Source organism: Neolamprologus multifasciatus, chromosome 9 (assembly GCF_963576455.1).
Source record: "Neolamprologus multifasciatus chromosome 9, fNeoMul1.2, whole genome shotgun sequence".
NCBI lineage: Eukaryota > Metazoa > Chordata > Actinopteri > Cichliformes > Cichlidae > Neolamprologus > Neolamprologus multifasciatus.
This window is the reverse complement of record NC_140447.1, coordinates 20,649,597-20,671,727: the sequence shown is the minus strand read 5'-3', so window position 1 is coordinate 20,671,727 and position 22,131 is coordinate 20,649,597. Positions and strand designations below refer to the sequence as shown.

Below are 22,131 nucleotides of genomic sequence, written 5' to 3'. Positions count from 1 at the left end.
CCCCTGCTAGTAACAGTATGGTCCTATCATGTGACAGGCATGGTGGTATATGATTGGCACTCCTGATTGGACATTCCAGTTTAATGATGTCATGGGTATCGCCGTGTTGGGTTTGCTTGGAAGGAAGATTTTTCTTTTCAGCTCAGTGTAACTCCATATTTACGTCTGAGGGATTATCTGCTATATTATTTAGTGTTAGTAGACTATATGATCATTATTTGGATCATAGTGTTAGAGAGTGAGTGGATAGAGTGAGTCTGTTTGAAAATTTAATAATACTTTTAATAAATAAATAAATGTCTTACATTAAATAAAAATTCTCCTTTCACATGTTTTCGATGATTCCGAATCTCTCTTATGTGTTTGGTTCATAAAATGATGAAATTAAAAAATCAACAGATATTCACATTTGAAAAGCACCGACAAAGGTTTTTGCTTTCCTGCTGATCGCCAGAATAATGGGATTAATCATTTCATGTTTTTCTGATTGTCTGACTAAACAAGCAGTTTGAAGACATCTTGGTTCTCAGAAAGTCTGATTTCAATGTTTTTAATAAACTGAACAATTAATCAAGTCTTTGATTAAAACTGGAAAAAAAAGGTAAACGTCCAAAAGTTGGCTGAATTGACAAACAGTCCTAAAAGTTGATGAACTTAAAAGTCAATTGTAATATTCTGATTACAAGCTGCTTGTTAACACATTGTAAACAGTTTTAGTTAACGGGACTTAGTTGATTGTTTATTTTTTTAATTATACAAAAGAAGTAATTACAACACTTTACGGCAGAGATCACAAAGTTAGCTGCCCGTGGCTTTAACCAAATAAAAAAAAAGAATAAATATGAATCTGAAGATGAAAAATAGTTCGTTTTTTAATATTTACATGTTCATTTTTTTATTTCCAACTTTAACGATGTGTATGGTATATATTGGTTCGTATTCACTGTAAATCTACATTTAGATTCATGCTCCATTTGCTAAAAAGTATCCATCTGGGGATGAAAGAGAGCACAACCAGACAGCAAATCAAGGACATCAGTTCAACTCTGGCATTACTCAGTTGCTATATGTTTTGGTTATGTTTCTATTGGGGTCCTTTTAATTTGATTCAGCCAGACAAAGGCAGGACTCAAAGTGTCCTTCGTAGCTTCATGGCTACTCTGCTTCAAAGTAAGACTATACTTGCTCTTAGATGTTTTCTCCTGGCAGTACAAATTTTGAAGGTACAGTGGTCCCTCGCTATAACACAGTTCACCTTTCGCGGCCTCGCTGTTTCGCTGATTTTCTTTGGTGCAATTTTCCCTTTTTTTTCTTTCTTTTTTCCCCAGCACATTGTGTTCTGCATCCTGATTGGCTGTAGACCATTGTCAATCAATCAATCTCGTGCCGTGTCCCCTGTACAGTGCAGAATGCGTTCCGCTTGTCAAATGTACATAAATCTTGGAGCAGCGTCACGCTGAAGTGCTGCACTGTATGTTTGTAAGTTTTCTCCCCAGCAAACACAACAATGTCAATGAAATGTTTTGCACCGTCAAAAGCAACCGCAGGTTTCATTATATAATACTGGACTTATTTTTCTACGAAGGTTTGAACTTAGAGAGTTTAAACAAGAGTGAGGAGTTTTACAGCCTTAAAACATCTAAAATTGTAAAAAAAAAAAAAAAATACAGCTGGCTACTTTGCGGATTTCACCTATCGCGGGTTATTTTTGGAACGTAACTCCCTCAGTAAACGAGGGACCACTGTATACTATCCATTCATTCATTTTCTTCCATTTATTCAATCTAACGTCACACTTGGGCCCAAGTGGGCCAGTGGGTTCGAGCCCAGGACCTTGTTGCTTTGAGGCAATGGAAAGTAAAATGTTTTAGACATTTATGTTTCACAATTTTCTAAATTCCACAAAAAAATCATATTATTGTAATGAAAGTGCAAAGTTAAAGCTCCAAACTATTGTAAAAATCCTACGGCAGAGTGGTAAAAATGTAATAAAATCTTTATTCTTTGCATCTATTAGTAATGTTGATCAGCTAACTTATGTTTAATAGACTCTGTTTCTATGTGAAGTGATGGTTTCATTCAGATTATTTAGGTCAGAAATGGCTCTTTTGTTAGTGAAGGCTGCTGACCCAAGTTTTAGTCAGATGCAGGTCAGTAATTATACTTAATTATATTAAAATACGTTAAAATTACAACAGTGTTAATAAACAAGTGCAGACTAGAGTGGATGCACACAACAAAATAAATGTACTCTGGATGTACTTTTAAGTGGAGCAAAGTTAAAAATTGGTAATTAATTCAGCTTTTAGTAATGCAAAAGTCAACTACTTAGTTTACTTAATTACTCTGGGATTACTGTGTTACGTTACAGTTTTTTGACCGTGCGATCTTCAGCACACCTGCTTTGATTTTCTCTGTTTTAGTTTTGATGTAACGCTCGTGAGTTAATCTGTTAGCTCGTAACGTCACTCAGCGGTGGCATTAAAGTGTCTTGTTTTTATCGACGCACTCTTTTCTTCTCCTGCCTTGTTCCTCTCTTTCATTTGTAGGTTTCCTCAGAGGTGCAGGTGCTTTGATTTGGAGTCTTGATTTTTTATAAGCCGAGGAGAAGAATAACAATCGGCGCTCACGAACGAGGAAAGGCAGAGCAGAGTTTCTCTGTGGGTTTCTCTAAAGAGAAATTGTGCCTGTGCTCAAATACTCGTATTTATTCAGTTATTTACAGGATGTTTGTGTCTCCTGCGCAATATTCCCTTTGATAAATTTCACAGAAGGTTAAAAAAAAAAGAAGAAAAATAGAGCGCGAGAGACAGGATGAACAAATAAGCTTTCTAAACGCAACAGCAATATCCGTGAGCTGATTTACATTTTGATAAGCATCTGCGTACCGATGTAAAGGGGTCACATGCATGTTACATATGATACGTGTAATGAATATGCCCGCGCACGGAAATCAGCGCCACGGCTCGTCGTACACCGAGCTATGAAGGAATATTATTGTTTTTGTTTCTCCGCCCAGGTTTTTGACTGAAAAATGGGTTGCCATGCATCTTATCTGTCAGGGGGATCAGGTGCATCTCCCCTCCCTCTCCCTCCCACCCCTCTCCTTCAGTCTCTACCTCTGATAGGTAGAGACAGTCATCATATGTGCAGGGGGAAAGTGATGGGCGGAATGGCAGCTTTAATATCGGAGCGATTGCCTGCTGATAAGGCTAACGGCTGTGGAGAGGCGTGAGCGTCAGCCCTCCCCTGCAATAAACACTTTCATTTTGTTTGGTTGGAGTGACGGATGGAGTGATGGAAGTGGTGAATATGGACGACCTGAGGAACAGAGGAGGGAGGAGGGGCGGATAGATAGATGGAACGGCTGTGGATGTTATTCAATATTAACAGATCAATCAGGGGCTAGTGAAATATGCATTTTGTCAACTGTATACCCCCATTTGGCCAAAGAGGCAACATAACGATCATGTGACAGTGCCGGCTGCTGTGCTGTGTTGAAATACAAAATACTTACAGCCTCCAGTGGGTGATTTGTCTCCTGATGCTGAATTTATATTGCTTCTAACAATAACAACCCTGTCGTAAATCAGGAAAATGAATATATATATGTATATTCATGACTTTAAGCTCTGATGACTTCATGATAATCATTTCTGAATTGCTATTAGAATCTATGATGAGGAAGCACAATTGCTCCAGTTTTCAGCATATGGTGTAGAAAAGCAACGTTTTAATCAAATTAAATCTCGCCACTGGATAATTTTTGTCGAGCACATGTGCTACGGAGCAATTTAAAGATTTAAATGTCACATAAAATCAAGCGTAAATGTTCGCTTGCCTCTTTTTTTTCTTAATATATATCTTTCTTTTGGCGTGCTTTTCGAGAAAATGAACCAAATCTTTTGATTGAGTTGGCCTTTTCCTTTTCTTTAACAAGTCCTTGGAAACTTCAATTTGAGCATTTCTTCACTCTTTCTATTTACTTAGCTGAACTGTGCGATTTTTAACAGAGAGCGATGGTCATGAGGGTTTAAATCAAAGCACGTATCCTAGAGAACTCTGAATTTTTTACAACCAACTCAAATTTTCAATGGATTTTCCAAACAATCCAGCAAATATGACACGTTATATGAAATCCATTGTGTTGTGTCAAGTTTTCTAGCGAAACATCTTCAGTTTTGACCTTTGAACTCCGGCCTTCTCTCTTATTTATTATACTTACAAGGACAAGGACAATGTTGAAAATAGAAAATGTTCCTTCTCATGTGGAGACTAAAACTATTTCAAATACACTTCATGTATTTTTTTTTTAAAAAGCACTTCTTGAACAGCAACTATGTCAGAAAAACTGGTGTCTCAGTTTACAGAACAGCCAAACTAACCTGCAGTTGTTATTAACTGCAGCTGTGATCGGATTTCATGTTCCATATGGCGCGTGGAGTTTTCCACTCAGCAGTGGGGCACTGAAAAATTATTACCTTACTGGGAAAGCTTCCTTTATCCTCCTTCTTCTTTTACTCCCTCGCAAAAATTAAAAATTTCCTTTGCTTTCCCGTACCAACATTACAGTTGCAGAGTAGTAGCTAAGGCTGCTACACAGATTGGTGATTTTCAGGCATTTTATGCAAAAAGGGACATCAAAGGGCAAGACAAAATTTCAAGACAGTGTCATCTGACATGTCGTCAGTCCTTCTGTGGGTTGTATTCTCAGATGAAGGCACTTTTGACAGCCTCTTACATCCTGTCTAGGGGGGCCGTGACAAAAACATGAAAAGCATCCATTTACCCAAGCCCCAAGCAGCCACAAAAGCAACTTATTAACATATAATAAAAGCTGTATTTATTCATCAACAGTCTTAGAGACACACAAATATAAATTAGCACCACATGAATTAAGCTAACTTAACCAATAGAAACAAACCAAAATACGAAAATGAACATAAACAAGAGAAAACTGTTCCAAAAATAAAGGAAGGGCAGTTCAGGTCTACTTAATCCTTCAGTGGCAGGTTACAAATCAGCATCAGTGTGGTTGGTTGAGAGATGGGGAAGTGAATGCTCTTTTGCTGCAGGTGGCAGTCATTTTGGTTTAGCTTCTTATTCTGTCTTTAAGTTTGACATCATTAGCTGTGTCTGGGCCCAAACTCCGCTGCAGTTCCCAACGTCAAATGATCACTGCAGCATTACTGAGAGTTAAAAACTGTCTAAATTCTTTCATCTGTAATAAAATGATCAGCTCCTCTATCAGGTGTAACAGTTAAGTTTAACATCCAGGCATCCATTAAAACAGAATTTATTAAATTTAACAGAGTTAGAAGTTAGCAGGAAGTTAGCTCGCTAGGTTCACCTAAACATGACATACCATGTTCTGACTGAGGGATTTCTGGAAAAAATTAAAACGTACAGCTCTGCTATCACTTCCAACATAAATGAAGACAGGAAAGTAAACAGCAGTGACTTTTGTAGGGTTACTGAAGTTGGACTAGCTGGTATACAATGATGTGCTACGTGATCGCTAGCAGCACAGCTTTGTTGGCATAATATAAACAGTGAAGCTGGAGAATGAATGCTAACTTTTTTCCACTCGATGGTTCGGGACAAATGCAATCGCATGTCGGGATGCTGTAAACGGACCAAACTTCAATCGGGAGAACAACTGAGATAATCCATCTACGAGGTTAGTCATTAATATACTGCTGCATGGGCTGGGCTATAGTTACAGCCTAAGGCTTTAAAAACTGAGCTTTAAAACGAATAGCGGCAATAAAAACGGAGAGAGACCGACAGTGATCGCAGACTGTTTTTAGGGGCTTGTTGAGATTAAATAGAACAAGATACAAAGCATTAAAACATGTTAAAAACACAAGAGCCTTGTTAAGCGCAGAGTAATTTGGGTCGGGAGCAGGATTCAACACGTCATCACTTAAAGACCGGATAGACCTCAGGATGGAACCAATCAGCTGTAAGCTGTGCACTGGCTGCACCAACCACATACCCACCCTACCCACACTATGCAGATCTTAAATTAAATACAACAGAAGTTGTAACACGGGTCATTTGCAGCATCTTGGCTTACTATAATACTATAGTGTAATACAGTTTTGTTTTCTTTCTTTGTCTTCTTCGAGACACAGCCTTAACGCCTCTGACTCAGATACAGCATTTTTTTTGCAGCAAGGTTTTTTTCATGGGAGATGTTGGTTTCCTTCCCTTGCTCAGTCTTGTTAGCATTAGCTAGCTTCTCCCAGCACAGGATGCCTTCGTAGTGAAGGCTATTCGTAGTGCATACGAAGTACTGGTACACTAATTTGCAATTCATTTTTCATTTTTTGTTCAGTTGTATATTGCAATACTAAGGAATAGTACTGAAAATCCTACGGTACTCCGTTTGGTGACCAGAGTTTTAAGAAAAAGGCAGAAAACAAGAATTTACAGGCAGTATTTCAGTCTTTTTTCAGTATTTCTAATCTTTTTAATATTTTCTCTTTAAACTATTCTCCTTGTACATAATTTCTCTCAAAGCCACTTGAAAACGGAGCACATTCAAACTGCAGAACATGAGATGATTTGGCTAATATGACTTGGAAACCAAAAAGATCAAATGCACAGCAGGGAGATCTCAGTATTAGAGATCTGACTAAATAGACTCAGACAATGTCTATTAAAATGGCTGGAGGAGGCTCTCTGAAATGAGACCTGACATCTCTTTTCCACAGTCTGTCAGGACTATTTGGTGGCTAATTTGAAGTCTACAAAATCAGTGTGTGTGTGTGTGTCTTTGAGAAAAAGAAAAAGAGAGTGAGCTCCAGTGGGAGGTTAATATAAGGGGTGACCAGAAAGAGATCCGGTTGGCTGTTATCGGTGCAGTCGGCGAGAGAACAAGCTACCCCTTGGCTGGATTCTCTCTGCAGCCCAAATCCATCCAGGCGCCAGCTAATTAGCTTGGCAAGTACATTGTATTTATATTTAAAGTGGCTGTTGTTGGACTGTCCTTCCCCTCAGGTTGATTGGAGAGGTTTTAGCTTTGATTCACAAGTATACTGACCTTCAGGCTTCTTTGGTTTCTTTGGAAGACGCTTAATGTCAGCTTGTCAGTCAAACCTGAGCTGCAGACTCTGTGACACGTGTTGATTCCTGGCTAATCTTTAGTAGTTTGACTCATGATGTGTTGTGACCCTCAGAGGGGTCCTCATTAGGACCAAAACGCTGCATGACCTTTAAGCAGCTTCACCTCCCTCCGCCACCTACGCCCTCACCCAGCTGGGCCCAATTACCTTGCTCATTACCCCCTTTCTAAACAGCACCGGGACTGAGCAGGTACTGTCGCTATCTATGGAGAGCCAATATGTCTGTGACTAAATACAGGGGTGGCAGCATGAAATGAAAATGAGTTCCATCTTGGAGACATGCCAGCTGAAGACTTTTCTCCTCTCACTAATGGCAGGACTTTTTCTTCCCCTCCTTTTTGTCTTCTTTTATGTGGCACTCTTCTTCAGAGACTTTGAATGTATATTTGACCTTTCCGGCTCTCTCTCAGCCTTCTTTATGCTCCTTTTTAGCCATCTTTCAGAAAACCCCGGCTGACAACTAAAATATAAGATGCCCCCTTCGCTGCCATGTTGATGAGATGATAGGATGATCAATGTTTGCAGGATCCTTAATAACCAGACAGTAAAAAGGCGACAGAGGAAGAGCCAGGGAGATGGATGATTATCCTAAAAGTAGCGTCCTTAATTAGATAGAATTCTGCATACATTGTGGACTGAGTGGAATCACTGGGATAGATTAAAATACTAATTAAACAGGCCCTTGCCGAATTTGGAGTGTGAGGTGGGGTTCAGCTCTTCAGGGTCATTTGCATAGCCTTCATCTGGGGAAATGGGATTTAAAGGACCTGCTCTCTTTCTCCCTTTAACTGCACTCTTTTTCCTTTCCCCCTCCCATTACCAATCACATTCACATGCTAACCAACTCAATTAATATTATGCTCTATTTTCCCTTTCACTCTATAATTTGGCATAATCTATTAAGGTCCCCTTTGATTTTGTTTTCCAATATAAATGTTTCTATCAAAGTGAGGAAGGGGTGTTAAGCACAGGAAGGCGGAAAAAGTCGGCAGAACGTGTGATCTTGGATGATGGATATTTAAGATTGCCTCACTTTAGTTTGATTTGCATGAGAATATCCTTGGCGAACAAAGCTTTGGAAATAGCATGCCATATTTGATTAGATCAGTAGATCTGAGGATCAAACTCTGGTGGTGTATTAATTACTGGAAGAACAAAGGCAGGAGCTCAAGTTATTGTGTGCTGCGAATCCACAAGCACTTCATGTGCTGTCTGATAATCTTCAGTAGGTCTGGCATGATATGTTTGAGGATAGCGGTACAATCGTTTTAGCCTTGCTAGCTGTTCATCACTTTTCCCCATTATAAAACTGATAGCCTTGATATTTTTACTTTCATATTTGGGGTTTCTCAAAAATTACAGAGTTGACTTCAGCTCTAGTGTGACTATGGATGCATTGAAAACTTAATAAAAACGTAACATACATAAAAACGTCTGCCGTCATCATCATGTTGCATTGAGTTTTCCCAGTGGTGTAAAAATGGTGCGGCAGGTGCGTCAATTAGCAAATGTTAGCATCATTGACTGTATATAACAGACTGCCTCGGTAACATCACCTGTCAGTTTGTGTTTTCCTGTCTTGAGTATTTTGACCCTGACGACACATTCGCTCTCACACAGTGTAGCCCTCAAACATGCACACGCAACAGTTTTCTTGCAAACATGCAAGAAAACTTGAAACCAGCAATTAAGACCAAAATATTTATACAGATCACATGTCAAGTAAAAATTTTCTCACAGATTTCTACGCAAACAAATTTTCCGATCTAAAGAGTCGCCCCCTGGTGGCCATTGAAAACAACGCAGATTTGCACAACCAGAAGTTCCGCCTTTTATATGCAATCTATGGTTAACATACACACCAAAATAGGATATTGAACATTATGCATGCCACAGCTTCATTTTATGCAGTGCATGCAATATGCATAGGCCTTTCAGCTACATTATGCTGCCATATCCCCCCAAAAATCATAGACTCACAGCAGATAACAGCTCAGCAGACCAAGTAATCAAATGAGGCATTGCATGGTGAGTGCTATCATTATAAACAGGATGTCTGTTCACATTTTGTATTAATCATAAATATCATTGCACATCACTGTTAGCATGCTGGAACTATTAGTATTAGCTTATACAATCACTGTGTCCAAGTCCAGTCTCATGCCCCCTCAACTCGGATTTCCTACTCAGAGACACAGCAGACCCACCAACTCCAAGTTAGCAATCCAAGATGGCAGCAGTGATTGAATCAGTAGTAAAACTGTAAAACCTTTAAGCCAATATTTAGAGCAATGACCAGGCCCTTACTCTGTGTTTTGTCCTTTCTTCTTATGGTCTACTTTTTTCTTTCCCTTCACCCTCAAGCAGTCACAGCAGATGGCCGCCCCTCCTTGACCCTAGTTCTGCCAGAGGTTTCTTCCTGTTAAAAGGGAGTTTTCACTTCCCACTGTCGCAAAGTGCTCAATTGTAAGAGGGTCACTTGATTGCTATGGGTTTTTTCCTCAGGGTGTTTTTACCTTGCTGTAAAAGGTGTCTTGCGGCGACTTGTTGTGATTTGACGTGTTACGTCCCTCTGCAGCCTCTAATCTGCTCGGTGTGTTCAGCTGGTGCTAATTGGCCACACCTAGTCAGGTGTGGATAAAAGCATACCTGAGGCAAACTTCCCAGGGAGCTCACTTGTCTTTGCCTTGGTGGCACCAGCCGTTTTAGCCGACCTGATATTCCATTTTAAGACAAAACCTCTGTTCACCTACACTCTGGTATTCGTCTCCTTTTTTTTATGTTGCGGCTTTGAGCCGGGTCGTAACATGACGCTATATAAATAAATGTAAATTTACTGTATAACAATACAGCCAATACTCCAGTACATTTAGCACTAGAAACCTGGTGTTGTGCATCCTGCATGCTGTATTCAAAGTATTTCATCAATGCAATAGTTTGCAATGCACTTTATGGTGCTCTGTGCTACATGTGAAATCCAAAGACTGTGGAAAGTATCCCAAAGTTCAGGTGTGGAAATGTACATTTTACCTAACCCTAACCCGTTGTTACCTGTTAAAGGCCTACTAACAATTCATTCCTGCCAAAGTACCACAATAGACTGCTGGCTACTGCTGTATTACCCCAGAGACTGTTTTCCCTTCCCTCTCGATGAAGATTGTCTGGCTCTATGTGTGGGCTGTACATTTTCTATGACCAGTTTGACATCTGACTCAGCCTGATACATCCATTGCATCATTCTCACTTTCACTGTCCACTTGTTCTGCTGCAGGAACTCAAAAATCTGCTACTTTGTCATCCACTGCTCATATTCAACACCTCCTCTGCTTTTGTCTCCCCATGCAGTCCAACAGAAGCAGCAGCTGGAGAAGGAGACGGGCCTGAAGATAGTGGAGGCTGGAGTTAGTGATGTAAGTAAAACTCACTAAAAATATCTGCTTTCCAGCTCTGTGTGTTTAAAAAGAGAGTGAGAGAGTGGGTGTGCTTAAGTGATTGTGTGCCTTCTCTGTGCTGGGGCTCATCAAACAGGAATAACTCTGTGATTTCAACTTGTCTTGGCATCCGTATCACACCTGCAGCTTCAGTCGTGCAGCCAAACACTAATCTTTTGCAGCAACGAATTCCAAGCACATCTTTTTGAGCCCGCTCCAGTGATTATTGCCCCCTTACTCATTTCCTTTAGGTCTCTAAGAGCTGTTGTCACCATGGAAAAAAAAACAAGACAAAAGCCCCAGTGCATTTTATGAAACTTAAAGTGAGTGTTGATCACGTCTCTGAGCAACAATAACCAGATTATCTTGAGTGCTGTCACTTTGTAGGGAGCACTGAAGCTCCTGTGACATATTCATTGTATGAAATTAAGAGGAGAGCAGGAGGACTCTCTGGATGATCCAGATGAAAGGAGAGCAAATGTGTATTTATTCAACAGTGATAAATATTCATATGTATCAAAGGTAAGGATCTAATCAAGCACCTATTGATGTGTCATAGCCCTCCATGTTTGCCTGGTAAATGAGTTTCTCTATGAAAATGAGACCGACAGCCTCAGACCCCTGAGCTGCCCTGATCATAAGGCATGCTGGGAGTTAACTGGATGTGGTCTGTGCATAGCAGGACAGTTGCCAATGGCAACAACACACTGTATAGACAAGATCATTTTCCTGCGTTAGTCTCTCTCTGCGCTGTCTCTCTTTTGGTGTCACTGCCTTTCTTCGCCCATCTGCCTCCCACTTATATCTTTTTTAGGACCACAATTTCTCTCATCTCATTCCACATTGTGTCTTCATCATGTTCATCTCAATTATGTCTGATTCATTTTTTATTATTTTTCTTTTGCTAATATTTTTTTTCTTCTCCGCAACTTTTGTCCTATTCATTGTCCGCCTCTCCTCGCCTCCTTTTTATTCTTATTCTCACTTAGACTGATTCCTGCACTCGGCTAGCACTGGTACAGGGCTGTGTTTGTCATATTGGGCCTATTTGTAGATAATTAGCTGCAATAATAGCCTCTCCGCAGGAGCCAGGGTGAGGGAGGGAAGGATGTAAAGAGGGAGGGAGGAAAGGAAGGATCTGTCTTCCACCTCATGGGGAGAAAATCAGCGCCAGACTGTTTGAAATTCACGTAAAGGAAGCACAGCATTTACTACAAATCGTGATTTGGCAAAGTATAAATCCTGAAAACTCACTCAGAGGGTGTTTTTGGGGTTTTTTTTTTATCAGTGATGCTCTAATGTGGATGTGTTGATCTCACCAGTTTGCATCCTGGAAGTGGAGAGTTGAGGGTAAGTTGGGGAAAATAGTAGCTTTTGACAGGAGAGCTTGTGGAGTGGGCCCTTCAAATACATTAGTTGAAAAGGTGTTAAACCGAAAGCCCGCTTTCAGTAAATTTGCACTAAATTGACCACAGTTATGAGTGAATGTGTGCTAGAGGTTGCAAAGAGGGTCGTCTTTAGTCTGCTTATTAGTGACAGAAATAGAAACAGGCTGGGTAAAATTGCTCCGTGGAACCATAAGAGGTATAGAGCTGAAAATTAAGCGGTACCACTCGTCCCCACGATATTCTTTCCTTCAGCTTGTATAAACCCATCACAGCGGTTGGTATCATTAAGTCTTATCACTGACAACTCCCACCCGCCTCCGTTTTTATTTAAGAGGTGACAAATGACAAAACAGCTTAGGAAGATGTCCAGATAGCGCGAACGTCAATAGCAGTAGATGCGGACGAGGATAAGCAAATGTCAAAGTGGAGGAAGGAGACATCAATCAATAGGCCGAGCAATATCTACTGCATTATAGATTGCATAGAAGTTGGCTTACCAAGGAAAGCGGGGGGGCAGAAAATGATTACTTTGATTTTCTTATACAGTGTATGCAAGTGTACTTTGTACAAGTGAGTATCTTTCTTATTAACAGCTGTTTCCCGAGTGGGAGATGCACGCTTGTGAAAACCCAACAGGCAAATAGAGGTTTCCTCACAGCAATTTATGAGCCTGTAAATGTGTGAAAAACTGAAAGGAAGAAAAGAAGCAACGTGGAAAAAAATTCACGGTTGACGTGGTCGAGCTCGTACCGACTCCGCCGTCTATATTCATGCCACGCTGAAACCATACAGAGCGAACACATCCACGTTATTTTCAGACTCTTACTACTCTAAGTGTAGAAAATAAACCCCGACAGATCGTACCACGTACTGGCTCCGCTAACATAATCGTTCCTAGAAGGCACACAGAGCTGTGTGACCATCCATCCCCCCATCACCACCCGCCTCCTCGTATCTTCTTCCTCTGCGCAGGAGGTGAGTCACACCCAAAGCTGGCAGCGACCAGACACCATGAAAAGGGGTTGCTTTTGCTGACAGCCGTAGACACAGCATGACTGGTACCAGTAGGGAGAGGCAGGGGAATAAAAGGGAGGCTGAGAATGTTTTTTAGAAGCGATTGCTTGCCAGATGTAAGGTCAAAATAAAAATCTAAGGCTTGAAAATAGTAACTTCCAGTCTTTTGAAAAATTGAGTGAACGATGACTAAATCTTACCGCTTATCAGTCATTAGTTAATTTTTTAAGGGTTCCCTGTAAGAAGTATTTCTCAGTCAATTAGGATCTGATCAAAAACGTAAATCGCAATTAAAGAGTTCGCATCATATGATACGAGTATGCAGAAGCTTTCATCAAGAAAAAAATAATATTTTTTAAAGATTGCGAGGAAATAACAGTTCTGACAGCTGACATAATTAACACCCATCCAAAGAGAAGCTGAGAAAAAATGCAGCACAGGGCTCGATATCAACATTTTCTTAACTAAAGTTTAATATCCCCAGTATACCTGCTTAATTAGACATTTCTCAAAACAATCATTCGCAATTAATGCCTAATGACATGTGAAACGTTCTAATCATGTTTTCCCAGTTTTATGTTCTACTTGTGCCAGTGTTTATAAGAAAACGCACCAAGGACGTAGCTCCACATTCATCCTGCCTGCATCAGATGATCCCCATGTGATTAAGTTGGTAGTTAAATTGAGATTCATTGACATTTTGACAGCGGTCTCATGTTCCAAATAACTCTGGCAAACTGCTTATGTGAAGAGGTGCTCATTAAGCAGAGAATTCCCTGAGCTACATGTCAACTGATTATTCAACCACTAAATGTAAATCACATATGGCAGACAGGGAGTCTCTGCGCCGAGGATGTGTGTGTTGTTTATGTGTTTTTTACAGTAAAGGGGTGTATTAATGAAGTGGCCTTACACAACCTCTCACCACTGTTTAGGGCTCAATTCTGCACTTTTTTTCCTGTGTACTCTTCAGATGTCTGACTCTTTATTTGCACCTGTGTTTTTACATGTTTTTCCATTTTGTTTTTATTTAATAAGTAGATATTAAGAGGTTATATCCTCTCGTGTCAGTCTAGATGCCCAGCGGGAGAATGCCATCATCGTATGATGTCTGAGAGACCACGATATATTTCTAATGAAATGAATAAGTGCTAAGGCACAGAGGCAAAACTCATTTCAGAGAAAGGTCACGTGTAATGATGACCCCTCACAATGGATTTGAAGGCTTTCCTTCCAATATCCTGAACCATAATTAACGCTACATGAGAATTTTCTGACAGACTTCCTGTAAAAAAAAAAAAAAGAAAAGAAAAAGGAAAAATACTATATAATACTTTGGATAGTCACCATTAACAGCTGAATGTGTGATTTCGAGTTCAAGTTTGGCCAGTCAGCAGCATCGATGTAACTTCTTTGATCAGTTTGAATGGGTTTGATAGTTTTATTATTAATTAATTTAGAATTTTCCTTAACAAATAGATTATTGTGCCACAGCTGAATATTTTAAATTATTCATGTTTGTGTTGTTGTTTCAGTTTCAGTCTTTTTCTTTTAAATTTTTGACATCTCTTTGAATGTGTGGTTGAATAGTACCATATTAAACAGTCTATTTTATTTATTATTAACCTTTATTTAACCAGGAAGATCCCATTGAGATTAAAAACCTCTTTTTCAAGGGAGACCTGGCCAAGATAGGCAGCAGCAGGTGTCTCACAGTTACAAAAATTACTCAAACACAGGCAGCAACAACACACATGCAACAATAAGTGAAAGAATACAAATAAAATAAAATAAAATTCAATAAAATTCAAATAAAATAAAAAAAAGTCAGTTAAAATGACAATCAATCTAATTGAAACAGTTGCATGTTATGGATTATAAATCACATCTGATCATACAAGTTAAGCAATAGACTGCAACTTTAAATTATTGTTATAGTGTTCAAACATTTAGTGTTAAAAGACAACAATCCATTTGGAGTTGAGGAAATGGAAAATAAAAGAACTGCAACTGATCACGCAACATAATTTGTGCTGAAATTCAGCTTAACAATGGCAAAATAGCTTACAGTGGCATTTATTTATTGGCTACTTAGCTTATGTTTATCATAATTCAGACATGGCGGCATGTTTGCAGCTTTCTCTGTGTAACCACCAGAAAATTGCACCACAAACCTGCAAAGCCTTTCACAACCTTGTCAGTCTTGAAGGTCATTTGTTCTTATCAATACAATTATTTTATGACACTAAACTAACTTTTGCAACTTTTGCACTGGCTTGCCAACCCCAAAATGTTTGTGCCACAGCTGACCTAAATTAACTGTAGTGGTTATAAGCAAAATATTTTATTTAACAAAAATTATTTTTTTATGTTTCTGTCATAACCACTAGTATATGCAAGCTCTTTAAAAGCTTTAAATATCTTAAATAATTAAAGTTTTACTTTCAAAAATATGATTATTGTTATTGTGCATGATTTATTTTCCAAATTGCTATTTCACAAAAAAGCTACAATAATAATAATAATAATAATAATAATAATAAAATTATAATTTTTAATTAAGATTAAATGACAGTTATTTGCTTGCATACCTAAACAGAAAAATTAGTTTTAGTGAAAGTTATGCTTGATTAATTTATTGCTTATCAGCGAAGCCTAGTGTTATACCCAAATTTGGGTATAAACAAAAGTTTTTTATTTACCTAAAAAATAACAATATTGTTTGTCTTTTTTTGTTTAAAAAAAAAAGGTTTTTGACAGATTTTCAAGTCTTTCCTACGATTTATCTGGGTCTAAGTAGAGATGACCACACCTACCACTATCTAGTCACAAGTCTATAAATATTATTTTATTAAACCATTAGCTTACATATACTCTGAACACTCATACTAGCCTAATAATCTGAACTTTAGTAAAGGCAGCAAGACAACAGAACAGGAAATATAACATCAGTGCGTAAAAAATTACCAGCTCTTGGCTAGCTTGCTAGCATTAGCATCATGTGCTGACAATGTATACTTAACCACTTAGTTAATAGTTTGGTGATGGTCCCTCCATTATACAGAAAAATATACAGAGTAAATACTTAAACTTTTTAGGTTATCAAAAGGTAACATGGTAATGCAGAAGACATTTTTGCTGTTAAAATTAATTGCAAGTACAAAAGTAGCCTGGATGACATGAGCGTGTTAGCATGTTAGCATGTTCAGGTCAGCAGTTAGCATCTACGCACTTACAGGGTAACTTAAGTCGTTGTGTTAATCTTCATGTCTTATAAATGACGTTTGATTTAATTCATCACTGTTACATCCAGATGCAAGACATGTGAAACTTGGGCAGCAAACACTACATCTTAATGCACTCAACTGGCTCCAATAACTTCTTAGCTCAGAGATAATCACTGTAAATTTGCATTTTGTTTTTGCGGAACTCTCTTTCCACATGAATATTTATTCCCATGTTTTTTGATATGAAGGAAAATCAGTGCATTTTGCTTTCCTTTAATCTAACAAAGCCTGAAGATTGTAGCACATTCCACTTAACAACAAATACCATGTGCAACCAGCAGTGACTGCAATTTCTCAGAGGGAATGGGACAAATAATTTCAGCTGAGACTTCAAAGGAAAACTACACTGACCATTTCCTACCAGAGAGAACAGATACCCTGGCTGAAATAAATAAATAACTGTGACAAGAGCTCTACAAATTGATCTTGTAACGGCATGGGAATATGCTTTACTTCAAAACATATTTTCCCGCGTTGGTTTTTCGAGCTGTAAAAATCACAAGATGGGGAAAATACATTTTTATGTTAATTTTGGGATCTTTTATTCTTATTTAAGCATGACTGTAGCTCCTCCAGGGAAATGAGAGTGGCTAAGTTGCACTTTGGAGTACATGCTGTGCCTATGCACGTCTTGTATAGTGTGCATATTGTGTGGCCTGTAAGTATGTCTTTCCATCAGCCAATCAATTCCACATTGGCCTTCAATTGCCTTTTTCTACATTGACAACCGATCCTATCTTCTTTAGAGACTGTAATAAACCCAAACAATCACAAATTGCTGCCTATAAAAATTTCAACAGTGCAGGAAGGCCAATCTGGCTGTTTTAAAAGTGGCTAAAATGCCATTACTGTGGCAGATCTGGATGTGAAATGTCATATCGGAGCAGCCCCACTGAGCCTGCAGCCCCGTGTAGCACTGCCTCTTTGGAGACTCCAGCTGCCTCCCACTGATGAAAGCCCGTCCAGCAGCCCCGTTTCCCGGCAACCTTTTACCATCACCTGACCTTTGGACTGCAGAAATGCCTTTGATACCAAGCCATGCAGTTTGGTATTTGCCTCTCTCTATATCATGACGTGTGCTCTCCCTCGGGTAAGGGTAGACTTGTCTGTTTTTAATGAGTATCAGAATGTAAAGTATTTACTCTCCTACCTTTCACTTCTTTTATGTTCTGCTGCCTTTGTTAAAGAGAGGCACGGTTACTGTGTGTAGTTGACAGTGGTATTTTTACTCTGCTTGTTGAAGGGCAATTCTTTCACCTTAGGTAAGGTATTAAATAAGAGATTTTTTTCTGGTGTACTCATCTCTTCTTGGAAGAGAAATAACAAGGTCGGGGTGGCCTTGGAGGTATTATGAGGGTTTAGATAAAATTAAAGGGAAAAAATGCACTCATGAAAAACCTTACACTGTTAGGAATTGTTCACTCAGTAACACTGCTGCTTCACAACCGTTAGCCCTGGCACTGTTTCAGTTCCAGTTTCTTTCATGGAGTGCTACTAATTAATTTTCCAGCACTTGTACTTTGAGTGTGAGTGATTCACCTTATTTCACTGATTTTACTGATTTTCTTACGTTTTCACAGATCCTACTGCCATCGTTTTCACCACCGTGCAGTGAAGTATGCTACTTTTGCCAGCCCTGAATAAACACAAAACCCTGTTTACATATATGAGGATACACTGAACATAAAAAAAACGTATAATCATACTCGTCGAGTGAAAAAAAAAGTATGCCCTCTTTCATTTCTAAGGTTTTATGTGTCGTGTCTTTACCATGTAATAAAACAAGTAAAAAACTACCTAGATGATGAACAATGACACCTTATATATTATGGCATGCCATTATTTATTTAACAATAATCAAGTCAAATGCAGAAGCAGTGTGTGAAAAATAATTTAAAGTACTGCATTCACAGGAATTACTGGTGCTGCTAATTAAATTTGCTTGATTAATTTATCATCAGCAAGTGTGAGCATCCCTATAAAATCTGAAATTTGTGTTAGTTTGCTGCTAGATCAGACCAAAATGGAGATGTTCAGCCATAATGCACAGTCCCATGTTTATTTCACCACAAACACCTTTACAAACTGTAAAGCACAGCGGTGGAGGGGTTATGATTTTGACTTGTTTGCTGCTACAGGACCTTGACACCTTGGAGTCATTGAGTCCAACATAAACTCCTCTGAGTCACATGTGAGGAAATCTATCCAACAGCTAATGCTTGGTCCAAACAGCAGCAAATCTACAATAGAACGACTGAAAAATAAAGAATCAAGCTGTTGCAATGACTTCAGTGTGTTGAAGTCGAGACCTCAACCTAATTAAAATGCTGTGATGAGACCACAAGGAAGCTTTGAATAAACAAATGAACAGAAGCAAGAGGCCAAATGATGTAAGAGACTAATATAGTTATCCAGAAGCTAAAAGCTATCAAATAATGAGGTGTACAGTGGAACACCTACTTGCAAATTTCCCCCATTTCATGAAAAATTCAAGTTTTTCATTCATTTCTGCCCGTGTTACAGCAAAATGCCCGAGTAACCAAATCTGCCGGCTCTGTTTGGCTGAGCCTACAATGCCCACAATGCCTTTCGAATCATGTGACAACCCCTTGGCTTCCGTACTTGCACTTCGCTGTTCCACTTGAATGATGTATTGTGTTCTAGTTAGCAATTAGCCTATAGCCTATCGTTCAGCCTCGCCTCACTCAAAACGTGCAATACGTGCTTCGACTTACGAAAATTTTCGACTTACGAAAGACCCTCAGGAACGAATTAATTTCGTAAGTCAGGGGTTCCACTATACTTAGTTTTTCACACACTGCTACTGTATTTTTGACTTAGTTTTTCCTAAATATATTTAATCAAAATTTAATATGGTATGTGTTATTGTTCATCTGAGTTCATTTTTACTTATTTTACAACCTGATTTCTTTTATTATGCCCTGATGCAAATCCATCTGAATCTGATCACTGGAGCGCATTCGGTTACCTCAAAGGAATACATGCTCCTAAAGAGTACCTTTAGGAGCATGGACAGTACCTACTCCTGGACAGTTTCCTACAGACTAGAAGCACAGGAGGAATAGGGCACGTTATTAATAATAAAATATAACCACCACAGAGTTGTGTTTCTTCTCCTTTAAATAAGAACCAGAATTAATAATCTCCACCAAAAGACTCTAAAACTGTTGTCGGTATCTTTTGACTGTTTCCACCTAAAAAGTTGAAAATTATATCGAGACCTCAGCTGATAGATGCCCCTGCAACTCTTACATTGGTATCCACGCAGATGCAGATTTTAAGAAGCAATAATCACTGTACGCCCTGCCGCTTCACTACAGTTTATTCCCAATATGGTGGTGATTATGCTCAACTACCCTCCTAGATCTTACTAAAGGCCTGGTGCTTGTGAATTAATTTCTAAAGGCTGCTTCTGTGAGTACTTTTATTCCTCTTGCAGCCAACTTTGGTTTTAAAAATGTGACTGGAAGACTTTTTAATATGTCAGATGGGGTTGTTTTAAAGATGCTAATGTTAGTGTGCTACTTGAGGCTGAGGCTGCATGCCTAAGGCAAAGCCATATCATCTTCACTATATTTCCATCTTGAAGATGTTTTATATGTTTTGTTCTCTACGTTATGAAGCTCAAACCAAGTTAGTTGTACTACACAGCATGATTAGAAGCTTAACAATGTTTCACAAACAACACACGGGTTACATTAAAAAGGACTCCTGCAGCATACCTGAGAACCAAAATAATATTCTGCACGTTTTAAAGCACAAGGAAAATAATCTGTATCTTCCACTATGTGAACATTCTCCCCTTTAATTTCTTTAAAAATTCCACAGTTGTTTGAACAAACACTCTGACCGTTTATGGAAATCAGTTGACTGCTGTCTGGGAGCAGCAACTGTTGGGTTGAGGGCTGGGTGCCTGGGAGAGGCTTGGGGGGGGGGGGGGGGTAGGCCTGCGGTGTCCACAGCTGGATAGCATGGCAGAGGTTTTAAATGTCAACATTGAAAGGAGGATGTAGCTGCCATTTGGCCTGACAAGCCGCATGCCAAGGGACTGGCAGCAGGATGCAGGGAGAGGGTGCTCCAGGTCCCGGCCACAGAGCTCTCACCTTCTGCCATTTATCATGTGGTTACTTGCCTAACGCATCTGGCACCTTAGCACTGACAGCAGCAGGAAAGGCCCTTGCTGCAGGCTAACAAGTGGGCCGTGGTAATCTTTTTAACATTACAGCAAAATTAGGGCTGCAGTATTTGTTTCACAGCATTGGAGTTTTTTTGGTCTAACAGTCTCTAGTTGTCCAAAAAGGAAGATAAAAGTTCCAGTTACAGGACTGTAAGTAACATTAAAAGATAATATCTTAAAGATAGAAATATGTGCATATAGTTTCATGAATATAGTTTCATCTTAAAACATTAATGTGGCGTGTTTTTAGCAAACACCACAATTTATGATAGCTGTGCGGTCGAATAATTATTGCTCAGTGGGCGCAAAACATGAAAACCGCATTGCTCTCAGTAAATTAAATGCAATCAACTGTCATATCATCTTTTATTGACTTTAATTGAGTGTAATTGTGAATCCTGCTGTAACTGCTAGTTGCTTTCTGCATGGCAAGGTCAACTAAATTGCTTGATGAGCTGTTATGGTCTTTTATATGATGACCTTGACTTGGGAGGATGTATGAATATCTTCCATCTGTGGTGATAAACCATGAAATGAAACTAGACCAGTCTGGTGCAGAGTGGCTTCACAACATCTACCAGTTCTGCTCACTGCTCAAAAAGAGTATGTTGCATTGACCTTGCAGTGTTCAGACATAATGATAAATGTTTAAATTAGGAATATTCTATGTTTGGACGTGTCTGAAATTCTGAATTTAAAGTAATGTACAATAATCATAATAATGCAAAGCCTTGTTTAAAGCAATGTTTAGAGAGGTGTATAGGTTTTAAGTTAAGAGGATAAATATTCTCCTTAATTCTTTCATAGTTTTTATTGTTTTTGTTGTTTTTAATGAAAATTCTAAATAATTCTGAGACATGGTTTTCTTGGGCCAATAACAATTTACATAATTTAAATTAAGACTGTACCTGCATGCATTTTTCCTGCTTGATCTCTGCCAGCTATTTAATTTTCATTAATAAATATTAATCTGATAGCATTCAATATCTGAGTCTAATTAGGCCCTTTAGCCACAAACTGAAGGCCTTTCTTTAATGTGTTTGGAGTAATATATGTTATCTTTCATCCAAATATGTGATGCAATCATTGCACAGCAGACACGTGTAGGTAAAAGGCAGCGGCAAAGATCAGATGCTGAGAGTTGTCTGTGAACTCGAGAAGAGTCCTGCTGTGATGGGATTTTTGCTTTACATATCACAGTTGGCTTGTTGGCAGCCATGTTCATCTGTATATGGCTGCCAAGATGCCTGTTTACGTTTACGTGCAGGCTCGTCCTGTCAGGTGTTGGAGGAAAATACACAGCAGGTTGTGGTAGATACCTGCAGCAAGTATTTCATCTATAAAGCCTTCGTCATATGGGCAACAACGGAAGAATTAAACTGGGCCATTTATAGTCGAACTAAACTCGACCAGACCACAGTGGCCTACAGTTGCTGTAAGAAGTTTACAAACGTTCATCATAAGCACGAATATCAAGGTAATTTGGGCAAAAGCAAGAATTGGGTGAACAAGTTTTCATTTATTTTGGATTTTCTTTAATCGACACAGGCTCAAATGCATACATGCACCCAGTCATTGTTCTGGGTCACTGACCCAGTGTTTCGAGATTTCTGGACTTTATAGTGTTTGAATATTCTGTGTTTCATGGTTTCATTTACCTCATGTGTGTTTAGGTCAGCCTTC

General features: G+C 39.0%; 1 protein-coding gene across 2 annotated transcripts in view; it reads left to right on the top strand.

The window, feature by feature from the left end:
* The window catches only part of ptprn2 (protein tyrosine phosphatase receptor type N2), a 148,965-nt gene that overhangs the window by 81,255 nt on the left and 45,579 nt on the right, over window positions 1–22,131 (top strand). For both annotated transcript variants that reach the window (XM_085171846.1, XM_085171845.1), the window contains exon 11: window positions 10,476–10,540. In XM_085171846.1, coding sequence (XP_085027972.1) covers window positions 10,476–10,540 — 65 coding nt within the window. The remainder of the gene's footprint in view (window positions 1–10,475; window positions 10,541–22,131) is intronic.